Raw genomic sequence first — 13,159 nt, 5'->3', positions numbered from 1 at the left:
AGAATGCTGGCTGAAGACAATACAATTAAATACTTCCTCTGCTTTATTTTCAGAATTCCTTTTGATATAGAAAACTAGGCTTGAAAGGGCCTTAAAATCCCGTCCAACTGCTTCCCTTGTGAATGTTCCCTGCAACATAACTTCAGAGTCATTACCTATCTGCTGTTGGAGCACCTCTCATCACAAGAAACTTGATACCTGACACCCAAGACAGGATGTCCTGTCGTTGTAGACTTCCAGCTACTAGAATGTTCTTCCCATGAAGGAGCTGAGGTCTTGATCTCTCATCTTGTCACACTGTTGGCCCTCACTCTAAGCTGATGCAGTCATGCAGAACAAGCTTCTCAGCTCATTGACTGCAGCCATCACATTTCCTCTGTCTTCATTCATCTCAGCTAAACACCTCCCCAGTTGTGTCATGCCAGGCGTCTCTCTCTCCTGGTCTTTTCTGTATGTGTGTGTTCCAGGTTGTCTGTAAGTTCTCAGGCATACTCACTGTAGATCATGATGACATGGCTGGTCTGCCAGATTTTAATCACTGCCCCTGGCATGTTGGTCCTTAAGTGATTCAGCATCAGTTTCCTGGTGAACAAAGGGTTCCTGATGCCTAAAAGTTACCCTCCCTTTTTACCTTTGCTGTCTTTTCCTATAAGACACAGACCTTGACCCCTCATTTAAACTCAGCATTCCATATTAATACAATTTCAGTTTGTGGAGGCAATTTTCTTTCTCTTTACTTCTCAGAATACAGAGAATGGAAGTATGGCATGATGTTTTATCTAGAGCGCATGATGTCCATCACGGTGGACTTTAACGCAATTAAGGAGACTCTTCTGGAAAGGAAATTTTTATTGATTACAAATATTATCTATTCAAAATCAGTTCTGTTTTTCAAGCGTGGTGGTCACCACAGTGCACGTTGAGACGCCAAAATGGCTTCCACTCAGCTTCTCCAATCACTTTATACACCGCACCATCAAACACCAGCTCCACCTCCCGGCACAGAGAATGGGCAAACCTTGTCCTGTACAGATTTGTCAGGAAGTTTTCCTGATACTTCTTGAGTCTCAACATGTATGCCTTTAATCCAGCCCCCTGAAATTTTCCATTCCATACCGTTAACATTTGTATTTTGGTGATATGAGATATTTTGGCACGTGTGTCCTCTTAGTTGAAGCATTTGTTTACATTACTTCTGCCATTTGAATTTCCTCTTTTTCAACTTTGCAGACATTTTTTTTTTCTCCTACTTCAATCCCTCCATCCTTACTTCCAGGTTACTTGGCAGCCCTTAAAGCATTCATTCTTCTGTTAAAATAAACATTGTGTTCATTTTTGAGGAAAGATACAAGGAACAGACACCTACTATGTTACTTTCCTGAGGCTGCCATAACAAAGTACCACAAACTGGGTAGCTTAAAATAACATAAATGTATTATCTCACAGTTCTGGAAGCGAGAAGTCTGAAATCAAGATGTTGGCAGGGTTGCTTCCTTCTGAAGGCTGTAGGGGAGCATCTGTTCCACGCCTCTCTCCTGGCATCTGGTGGTTGCTGGCAATCCTTGGCATTCCTCGGCCTGTTGAGCATCATTCCAATCCTCTGCCTTCACACACTGTTCTCTGTCTCTTCACATAATCTTCCCTCTGTACATGTCTCTCTTTGCGTCCAAATTTTCCATTTGTATAAGGATACGAGTCATGTTGGATTGAAGCCCACCCTAATGACCTCTTTTTAACTTGATTACCTCTATAAAGACATTATATCTAATTAAGGTTACTTTATGAGGTACTGAAGACTAGGATTTCAACATATTTGTTTGCGGGGCCACGGTTGAATTTATAACACCTACCACACCCTCAACGGCTTGTAGGGCAGTGAGCAGGACTTGAGCTTGGCTTCTAAAGTGGAGAAAAGCTACCTTTTCTTTCTTTTTTTTTTTTTTCCGGTACGCGGGCCTCTCACTGTTGTGGCCTCTCCCCTTGCGGAGCACAGGCTCCGGACGCACAGGCTCAGCGGCCATGGCTCACGGGCCCAGCCGCTCCGCGGCATGTGGGATCTACCCGGACCGGGGCACGAACCCGTGTCCCCTGCATCGGCAGGCGGACTCTCAACCACTGCGCCACCAGGGAAGCCGGAAAAGCTACCTTTTCAACCCCATACAGTTTTCCTCCTCAACGTGTTTATTAGTCTTTGTCCACTGCCAAAAGGAAACCTTTGCAGAAGTCTCACACCTGAAAGGCTCTCCTGAGAATGTAAAGGGCAGAGATGAGTCGTCTCCTGTACTTTCCATAACATGAACATAAAAGATAGCCACCATTTTGCAATACGTACAAACATGGAGTCATTATGTTGTACACCTTAAACTAATACGTTATATGTTCATTATACCTGTTTTTTAAAAAGGAGAGAAACGTCAATGGGTATGTAATAAAGATGGTGGAGTTTAAATTTCTTCAGCAGAGGGGTTCACTCTCGTCAGACCTCCATCTCTGTTGCTCTACGTGGCACGTTCATTGCAAAATCTTCACCCTTGCTCCAGCATGGACCATTTTCATACTTAAGGCTAACTATCCATGTGACTCCAAGTCAGCGCTCCTCTGCCATTTTAGATGAAAGTATAAAAGAAGTAAAAGGTCCTCTGAATTATCCTACTGAGTGCTTTACGTTGTTATTTTTTAAATTTGCTGATAGTTTTTAGGTGCAAAATAGAATATCACGTGTGCCTTAGGAGCAAATAACTTAGGGGAATGAGGTATTTGAGGTGGTCAGATTTAATGAAAAAGAATTAACCTTCACACCCCACACATTCATTTTGAGTTTTCATAAGTTAAAATACAACTTGACACAATGTGATTTTTAAATCACCTTCTTTTGAGCACTTTTCATTTATTCATTCTTTCTTTCATTTATTCAATATCATTCATTCATACATATCAGGAACTGTTCTCGGTATTGAGGTGAACAAGAAAACAGGGCCTCTTTCTTCGTGGAGCTTTTAACTTCGGGTGACTACATCAAAGTATAAATGCCAGAACTGAGGAAACCAAGCTTCTTTAGAAGCACAGAGCAAGGCAACGGATCTAATCTAGGAGTCAGGCAGGGCTTCCTATGAAAAGGGAAAGTGAGACTTATGAGAATTGCCAATATACTTGTTATATTTTGCATTTAAAATGCTAGCAAGAAAATAAAGTTAAATCCTTCTCTAAGCATATTCTATCTATAAACTACCACGTAGTTAACATTCCATTTTCCCACCTACATTTCTTTCTTGTAAAACTACAAATCAACCAACAAAACCCAACAACAAATAGGAGAATCCTATGAAACAGGTGATTTTTTTCTGACTATGGTATTTATTGCCAGGTGGGTGGGAGTAAGGAGCTTTGCAGCTGTAGGACAGCCCGACCTCAAGGTCACTGACAGCTTCAACAGGTCACTGTGGTCTGCGGCTCTGTGCAACACTGAATCCAACTACAAACAGGTATCAAAAGGCTCCCTTGTTACAGCTGTGGTTTTCTAGAGGGCTGGTGCCCGAGGCTCACTTTCTCACTTCCTGAATCAACACAGTGCTTTGAAGGCTCTGTTAGCTTTAACAGCAAGAGCAAAGGGAATGTCTTCATTGATCCATTCTCTGAGTTGATCCTGGAGAGGTTCCAGTGTTGTCAGAGCCTTTGGCTCTTCGTGGGTGGCCTCTTCACTGTTGCTCTGCTTTTATCCTGACCAGTGTGTTTTAATATCTTTGTGGTAGGATAACCACCTCAGAGAGCTGATCTTCAGCGAGCCCCGCGCAGCACGTGGATCCCCCGTCCATTTTATCACATTTAGTTACACAACTTCACTGAGGCTTAATTCAACCCTGAAGAGGTGTGATCCGAGCCCCGGTCACCATCAAAAACATCAAAGCATTGACTTGTCACTATGGAGGAGAGTTAACCTATTGAAAAATATTGCACCTTTCTGACAGTGTTTTTGATGGCTGCTGTACACTTCTGTCCTCATCTTGTTTGACTGGAAAGTCTGAGATCACACTCTCAACCTCGTTTGCCTCAAAATCCCAATCAACAGCCAAGAGAAGTAAATACTACTAATTACTTCCAAATCTCCACTAAGTAATTATTTTTGTCTCTCTTACTTTTTCTATTAATTTTTTTCTCACATTTTTATCTTGACTTTCTCTCTGAAAATGTCAAGTGATGGAGATGTTAGTGGAAGAATCACATTACTTATGTGAGGATAAAAAGAAGTACTATGATTTATGAAAATTATTTGAAAAATAAAGTGGACGATATATGTTGATACTTAGTAAACACCTATTGATGGAACTGGGAGTTCCCAACAGCTATTCTTTCCAATACCTTAGTGGTTTCAAATGGTTTGTCTTTGACTCTGTTATTTCTTTTATCTTTTCCTTTCTGAGGCAAGTTATCAAGTTGTAGAGACTCCAACCCACATTTGAATCTATTTTTCCACAATTACTATGATATTTAATTTGGATAAACACTTTGGAGATCACAAAATGTGGAGAAAAATCAAGTCCCTGGCCTCAAAAAGCAAGTCTGAAAGGGAAAGGGAAGGGAAGACATACATACAAGAGATGACATAAGGAAGTGGGACTGCTTTTCTAACAACGAGACCAACATATTCAAATTAATAATGGCATTTTCAAAATAGACATTTTAGGGGGCTGTGCACAAAAATCTCACAATGTATTTCCTAAACTCCTTTTTTCAGAGTTCTCAACAGAACCTGTATGCATCGGTCAGATTAAGGTTTGCCATTAAGTGGCAAACCTTCATCGTGGAGGTGTGGTTTAATTTTCAAAAGCATTCAAAGCCACTTCCAGCCAACTTGGGTAATCAAGCTAAGAAATGCTATGTTGGGCAAAAACAACGTGTGACTATAAAAAAAGAAAATGAGATGGAATTTTTTGTATGTATGCAAGCAACCGCTGAAGACAGTTGTAGCTGAAAGGAAGCATGCCCCAGATGCCAGAGCTGAGCCGTATGAGGGAATAATTATAAACCCTCCCAAGGGAACTGCTAGGACAATGCACACTCTTTTTGATGGGTAAATGCCAGTATATTTATTTTAAGAAGTAGTCTCAACCTTAAAGTCCTACTTGCTCTCAAGCACCAACAGCAATATTCCGAAACATGTTTAAGCACATAGATTTACTTATTGAGGTGTGGCTATAAAGAAATAACATGCTTTTTATGTATGACTTATATATCGCTCATCCATATAAAAGTTCACATACCTGGCAGGGAAAGCATGTATTGATGGATTGCGTCCCCGATTCAGAAGATACCTGCTCTGTGAGGGCAGGGCCTTCTGCGTGTTTCTGTCTCTGACACTGCACCCTGGTAACTATCAGTTTCTGTTTCTGGTAGGTGCCCAGTAATGAGGTTGAATGAATGATATGACTAAGTACCTTTCCACCAGAAGAAACTTCAATGAAGGAGAAATACTAGGGTTTTCCTCCTTGAATTCCTTGTGTGTGTGTGTGTGTGTGTACATATTTTTATTCACACTGAGAAAAGATAGGGAAAAGCAGCGTATGAAGCGTTTGCATTTTTGAGAATTGAACCCCTCATTGAAATTCTTATATATCTCCTTAGAAGCAGTCATCTGTCACATGCACACTTTCCAATGACCATGCAATCTTTACTTCCCACAACACTGCTCCTCGAAGCGATCCCTAAAGGCAGTAAGTGAGTGTCCTAGTAGAGAACCCTGTTGTCCTCAGAGCACTTGGGCTCAAACAGCTTCCAGATGGCTGAATAACCACAGGCAAATCAGTCCGCCTCTCTGGCCCTCTATCTAATCAGCTATAAAGGGAGAATAGTAACCATGGAGGATGATACTGAACTAATGATTATTGAGCTCTTTCTTTGTACCAGGCGCTATTTTGGGAACCTTATTTAATCATTCCAACAAGCCTATGAGGCAGATTATATGATTGTTTTATTTTACAAATGAGGAAATCGAGTACAGAGGCTAAATGACTTACTTCAGGGCACACAGTTTAGGTACACTGTAGAACAGGGAGTAGGTCCCAGTGTGGCTCTAGAACTCTTGTTCTTAAAACTTCTGCCTGACCTACTCACGTAAACAATTATTAGAAGCCAATGAGATAGGGCGGGTGGCAGTGCCCTATATAACGTTCAGTATACTATTAAGAGAAAACAGAGGCAGCATGCAAGTACAGCAGCAAGTGGGCAAAGAAATAATTAGAGAAATTGTAGCGGGATTGGTAGAGGAAGATAATCGAGTTCAGAGGAACTAACGTTAACATCAAACCGTACTGGCTCCCTTACAGAAGACAGTTAAGTATATTTTCTCAGGTAAATAGTTCCTGAATAACATTTCAAGTGTTGTTTAGATGACCCACTTTCTAAGGGCACTTGATATATGTAATATATGTCAAGGGGGAAAAGAGGAAAGAGGAGTTAATATTTTTCAGGAGAGACAATTGATAACTTAAGACAAAAGAAAATATGCCTTTCCTTTCAGCACGATGAAGTTACAGCAATATTTAATCTGTTTGAAGGTAGTGACACTGTTTGGCTCTCCTTTGGTGGAGGCTGGGATGAGATATATCCAACTTTTGCTTCCTGAAACCGATCAATCACCCTCTGGTGCTTCTTGTACATCGATTGTTTTTAACCCCATTTCCCACAACAGAAAACTCATTCAGGAGGTGATTTTTTTTTTCTTTTTTTGGTCTTACAAGCATAGTAGGTATGTTCCTATTTTGAAAGGCACTTGTAAGATGTAGCAACCACTTGCCATGAGCTGCTCTTCCTTCATTAAAAAGCATCTGTTGAGTATCTTCTGACTGTGCTAATCCCCTGTGTATAGTAAGTTTCCCAGGGTGATTTCAAGCTATCAGGGTTTGGTGGTTCAGACTGTGTCACCCTCATCCAGATACTCATGTGAATCTGGGTCCTGCCCTTTCTCTACAATTTATGTGAGCCCAGTGGTCCCTGGTTAGTTCAGTTCAAAAGTATTTATTTGAGGGCTTCCCTGGTGGCACAGTGGTTGGGAGTCCGCCTGCCGATGCAGGGGACACGGGTTCGTGCCCCGGTCCGGGAAGATCCCACATGCCGCGGAGCGGCTGGGCCCGTGAGCCATGGCCGCTGAGCCTGCGCGTCCGGAGCCTGTGCTCCGCAACGGGAGAGGCCACAGCAGTGAGAGGCCCGCATACCGCAAAAAAAAAAAAGTATTTATTTGAGAGGCACTGGGGATACAAAGAATCTTATAAGACATGGTGCCCAGGGTCAAACAGCTCAGAGCCTAGTGATACCTTCATTGCTTCAGCTTCAGAAAGACAGATGGGGCTGGAGGGCTGGAGACTTTCTCCGGGCAAAGGTGGGCAGGGCTTCCTCAATGCTGAGGTTCTCTTGTTAATCATGAGCTTGAGAGACTTGAATGGCCCCAAAGGGAAGTCCCCAAAAGTGGACACATTTGACGGTTCAGCCTCTTGTAGTCTGATGGTTTTCCACAGGAGTGAATGAGCATACTGTCCATAATGGGAAACTCAGAAAGCCTCAGCCCCAGAAGAGAGAGGTTTGGGTAACCACGAGCCTGATTACCCTTTGTGAGTTCACTCTGAAAACCTCACCACTTTTTACCAGTGTTCATCAGGCACTAATTTATGCATAGGCTTTTCCCACAGTATAATGAAATGGAAATACCTTTTACTGTCAGGCATATAATTAAAACTGCAACATACTTAAAATGATGACCTTAGTATTATCTTTGAGGCCATTAAGAAAATGTCACATACCATTTCATTCCACCTACAGAAAGGTAACTATAAGGTAATTCTTGGAACTAATGTAGCAGCCACATTTTATAAAACTCCACTAATGAAGTTGTCAAAGATTTACCCATTTCAAATTCCATTTATTTATTCTCTTTCTACTAGAAGGACCCAAGAGGAGATAGAGGACTTTTTCTTTTTGGGGTTATAACATATATGAAGCTGGGCTAGAAGACTTTCCCAAAGGCCAAGATATAATGAGAGGAAAATAAACACTGAAAGGGAGCACAGGTCTAAATGACATGACTTACAGGCTATAGCTAACCCATCATTACTTAGGAGTTCATTAAGTGGACCCCTTCTTGCTGACCCTGCACAGCTTTGTTAGGACAGAAGCCATCTTTTTGGTTGTTGTTCATTGGTTAATTTTTTTCCTTTTTTAAATTGAAGTAGAGTTGATATATAATATTACATAAGTTACAGGTGTACCATATAATGAGTCACAATTTTTGAAGGTTATACTCCATTTATAGTTATAAAGTATTGGTATTCCTTGTGTTGTACAATATATCCCTGTAGCTTATCTTATACATAATAGTCTGTGCCTCTTAATCCCCTACCCCTCTACTGCCCTTCCCCACCTTCCCACTGGGAACCACTAGTTTGCAGAAGCCATCTTAAATACCCATTATCCAAGCGGGCCCCCCTCAAGTCTCCCTCCATTGACCAATGTCCATACCCCAGTCAGGGAAGCTCAAAGGGAGCCTGGATTTCTTGTCCCTTTCTGAGGTCTTCTGTGTTTCATTTTCTCCTGATAGACCAGCCTCCCACCCAGTGACTGTTGTCAGGAATACCCACTCCCTTTAGGGGAGACCATGCACACCCTCCACAACACCACAATGTAATCATGTCATTAAAATAGTGCAAGCCAATACTCTAAATGGAGGCGCACATGGAAAAATAAGGCGTCTTTTAGTTCCCAAAGATACTATAGGAGGAGGGTACCAAAATTGTAAAGGCATAAAAACCGCAGAGCTAGTTAGGGTTTTGTGGGTGATTTGGTGTGACTAATGAGCATAGTGCATTTGGCAGAATTACAAAAGGAGAGGCCAGACCAGACCATGGAGAACTTTGTGTACCAAACCGAAGTTGTAATGGTATAGCACTCCCAGAAATAAAATTATGTGTGCTAATCCAACAGCTTCGTGATTTGGGATATTAAATGGACGGACTTTCAGAGGATCAGAGCTGTACTTCCAGGCCATCAATCTATGCGAACAAAAATGCTTTTGTTACCCACGAATTGGCACATGACTCCTGATATCAATGTGGGTGTGACATATTTCCTCTTTGGTGTTGATTAAATTATCTTATCGATACTGGCATGTTAGGAAAATGACTTATCTCAACTGGAACATTTATTCAGGAGTGTTTTCTTTATGTTTTCCAAACTGGAAACAAACAGTGCCTACAACTCCGTGAAGATGAAAATACCACAAGGAAATACTAGTTATAAGTTGTTCTTTTTAAGATACTGTTTCTCCTCCTCAAAAACAAGTGCTAATTCTATTTTTTATCACTCTTTTGCATCATCAAAAGGGCAAATATTTCTTGATAAATCCTCATCTGTTGATTTAGCTTTCACAACACAGCAACTCTCTTACTGATGTGACTCTCATAGCTCTGCTTCATCAGGGGGTACTGTTTCTACTTTGAAAAGAGAGCTCCCAGCTGCGCCCACCTCACCCTCCATATCCACAGCCAGCATCTCGGTGCAAGCTCAGCCTTCCTCACTGGGGCTGCTGCAACTGCAGTCTCACAGGTCTCTCCAGTGCTATTCTTGCCCCCATCTTTCTTCCTTCCTCTCATAAAAGGCTAAGCCTTTTATGCAGTGGAAGCCATGGGCCTATTTGTATTTCAAATGGATTACTTCACCATCCGGAGCCTGTGCTCTGCAACGGGAGAGGCCACAACAGTGAGAGGCCTGTGTACCGCAAAAAAAAAAAAAAAAATTAAAATGAACAGTCCATTTACTTTATTCCAAGTTATTTCTTTAAAAATTTGGGGGTATGTTTTAGGCATTTTGAGAATTCTGTTGTTTACTTATATTAAAAGTCACACAGAAACCAATGTAGAAGATAAACCTTTGTATAGATAAACATTGAGAAAATATGCCTGGATTATAATAGCTAAGATAACTTGTGTTTTTTTATTCTCCGAAAACAAATTGCCACAAATCAGACTATTCTGGTTCCTTCTCAGTTAGTTCTGTGGAGCCATGTTTTAGTAATGTCTTCCATCGCGATATTATAATACACAGTCTATTTTAATTTAGTTTTTACAAGATGCTAACCACTCTTTACATGTTAGTGTCATCTAAAAATATAGAACCACAGCATTTTAGATCTGGAAAGATCCTCGGAATTGTTTATGTTGACAGTGTTCCCCACTTTTTTTTGTTTTGTTTTGTTTTGTTTTGTTGCGGTACGCGGGCCTCTCACTGTTGTGGCCTCTCCCGTTGCAGAGCACAGGCTCCGGACACGCAGGCTTAGCAGCCATGGCTCACAGGCCCCGCCGCTCCGCGGCATGTGGGATCTTCCCGGACCGGGGCACGAACCCGTGTCCCCTGTATCGGCAGGCAGACTCTCAACCACTGCACCACCAGGGAAGCCCTGTTCCCCACTTTTGAAGGGTTGGGGAATACTATACTTCGTGGTGCTGCTTCCCCAAGTTCTCTGTTTTGTCTTAAAAATATGATTAAAAGTTAGAACCTAGTGATAGCACAGAGCAGTATTAAATCATTAATAATTATTCATTATATATAAGCTCCAGAAAAAGCCAATACCAGTTGATATGCAGTGCTTCCAAGGAGTTCGAAGAATAGAAATCAAAGACAGACACTTTGATGGCAGGTGGCATCCTTTAGAGGTCCTTTCAACTGCTCCTACACACACACACACACACACACAGTGACCAGTTGACAGAGCTTCTCTTTGAGTGTTTAACTTCCCTCTCTGAAATGAAACTGAGGACTTCCCTGCTGGCGCAGTGGTTAAGAATCCGCCTGCCAATGCAGGGGACATGGGTTTGATCCCTGGTCTGGGAAGATCCCACATGCCGCAGAGCAGCTAAGCCCATGTGCCCCAACTACTGAGCCTGCGCTCTAGAGCCCACGAGCCAGAACTACTGAGCCCGCATCCCATCACTACTGAAGCCCATGTGCCTAGAGCCCGTGCTCCTCAACAAGAGAAGCCACCGCAATGAGAAGCCCGCGCACCGCAACGAAGAGTAGCCCCCGCTTGCCGCAACTAGAGAGAAAAGCCCGTGCGCAGCAACAAAGACCCAACGCAGCCAATAAATAAATAAATAAATTTATTAAATAAAATAAAATAAAACTGAGGTATTAAAAAAAATGAGCAAGGTTAAAAGTGGGAGTCATTACAAATGTAGCACATGCTTGCACACATGCCCAAACACAAACTCAGCCACTTATAGTTCGGTCACCCTGCCACGTGTTAAAGAGCTTACTTTGGCTCAGAATCAGGGTCATGTTACATTATAAAGTTTAATTCCAAAGGAAAGAATTTTTTCTTTCTTTTCATTTGGCTTGTGGGATTACAATACATTGTATAGAGCTAATCTTAGCCAAGGATTACCACAATCATAAAGCTAATTCCTTTCTCTGACATTAGTCTCAGTTGATTTATACAAGAATTATTGAACGTTAGCCAAAATTGGACCAGCCTTCAGCGACTTAGCTCAGTTTTATTTCCTGTTTGATTTGAAATATCAAAATTTGATATTTTCCAAATTCATTGACTAGAATATGCATATTTATGATAAGTTCTTCATAATATCTGATTATTTATTACTCAGGACTTTGGGATCTCTCCAGTAGTTTAAATTAATATTTTGATTCTTTCATATCACCACAGAATTTTTTCATTTATTGTATTTAAAGGATCGTCTTTGTTTTCTTTTATAAGAAACTATTCTTCACTTTTCTTTTTTCCTTTTCTAATTTTTTGGTAGTTTCTCCATTTTTTATCATTCCTTTACAGAGGATTTCTATAAATTAATCCTCTAGGATACAGTCTTCCTTAGAACACAGTTAGGTGAACATATCAGTGTTTCTTTTGTTTTGTTTTGTTTTGTTTGTTTTTCTTTTTTGCAGTACGCGGGCCTCTCACTGTTGTGGCCTCTTCCGTTGCGGAGCACAGGCTCCAGATGTGCAGGCTCAGCGGCCATGGCTCACGGGCCTAGCCTCTCCGTGGCATGTGGGATCTTCCCAGACCGGGGCATGAACCCGTGTCCCCTGCATCGGCAAGCAGACTCCCAACCGCTGCGCCACCAGGGAAGCCTGCATATCAGTGTTTAATTAAATAAATTGTCTTCTTTCATTAGTTCTTATTATAACTATTTCTTTATTATATACTTTAGTAAAGCTAACCCCAGCTCCAGTCTCCAGTCTCTGGCCTTTCAGTGACATCTATCCTAAATTTTATTTCTATATCTAATAAAGGGATTGTTTCAGTTATCTTCTGGTGCATAACAAACTGCCCCAACATTTAGTGGTTTAAAAGAATCATTTTATAATTTCTCATAATTCTGAGGATTTATCTAGGGCTCAGCTGGATGGTTCTTCAGCTGGTCTCTTTCAGAGCCTCTCGTGAAGCTTCAGTCTATGGCACATGGGGCTGGAATGTCCACAGTGGCTTCATTCTGGCCCCTTGGTTGGAAGACTGGGCTCAGCTGGGACACTGGGACAGCCGAACCTCTCCCTCTTCACATGGCCTCTTGACATGGTTTCTCCAGCATAGTAGCCCACTTTTTACATGGCAGCTCAGGGCTTTCAAAAGGACAAAAGTGGAAGCTCGTAGGCCTTGTTAAGGCTCAGTCCCAGTAACAATTTTGTTGGTTAAAGAGGGCCATGAGGTCAGCCCATGTTCAGTTTGGAAGGAAATACACAGAGCATGAGTACTGGAAGGTGTGGCTCATTGGGGACCATATCTGGAGACCAGCTACCACATGTTAGGTCTTCCTTTCTCTCTATTAAGACCTCAATTCCTCTCTACTCCTTTTTCAGTTTCCTGTGTCTCTGGTGGTCTGCCTAAACCTACAAATATAACCTTCTTATCTATAAACATGAAGAATATCCTACAGTGGAACCCACCACAGGGCCTACAAGGAGTGGAAGTTACTTATTCTGTGCAGTATTTCATGTAAGTTGGTTCTTTTCGTTTTGGCTAATTTATAAGCACAAGACTCAGACTCCTATTAATTGTGCAAAGATAAACCATCTATTGTATTAAATGAGTGAGGAAAAAGAACGGTTTTAGATATTTCATGTTAAATTATCTCATTGTGTTTTGTTAGATTAAATTAGACAACAG

At 41.5% G+C, this 13,159-nt stretch overlaps 1 protein-coding gene across 15 annotated transcripts in view; it reads left to right on the top strand.

Annotated features, from left to right (window-relative positions):
- Positions 1–13,159, top strand: part of IL20RA (interleukin 20 receptor subunit alpha) — a 35,643-nt gene that overhangs the window by 6,579 nt on the left and 15,905 nt on the right. For 7 of the 15 annotated variants that reach the window (XM_089922037.1, XM_022557612.2, XM_089922038.1 and 4 more), the window contains one exon: positions 12,853–12,988. The exons of 1 other annotated variant lie outside the window; for it this stretch is intronic. In XM_089922037.1, coding sequence (XP_089778163.1) covers positions 12,912–12,988 — 77 coding nt within the window. In that variant the 5' untranslated portion in view covers positions 12,853–12,911. Of the gene's footprint in view, positions 1–53; positions 3,483–8,967; positions 9,095–12,852; positions 12,989–13,159 lie in introns of those variants that run through there. 7 more of the 15 variants (XM_089922028.1, XM_089922029.1, XM_089922027.1 and 4 more) reach the window with 3 other exon arrangements.

Source organism: Delphinapterus leucas, chromosome 12, assembly GCF_059928025.1.
Source record: "Delphinapterus leucas isolate spDelLeu-1000000601 "Yukka" chromosome 12, BTC_Dleu_Yukka2, whole genome shotgun sequence".
In the NCBI taxonomy this organism is placed as follows: Eukaryota; Metazoa; Chordata; class Mammalia; order Artiodactyla; family Monodontidae; genus Delphinapterus; species Delphinapterus leucas.
The sequence above is the reverse complement of the archived record's forward strand: the minus strand, read 5'-3'. Positions and strand labels throughout refer to the sequence as shown.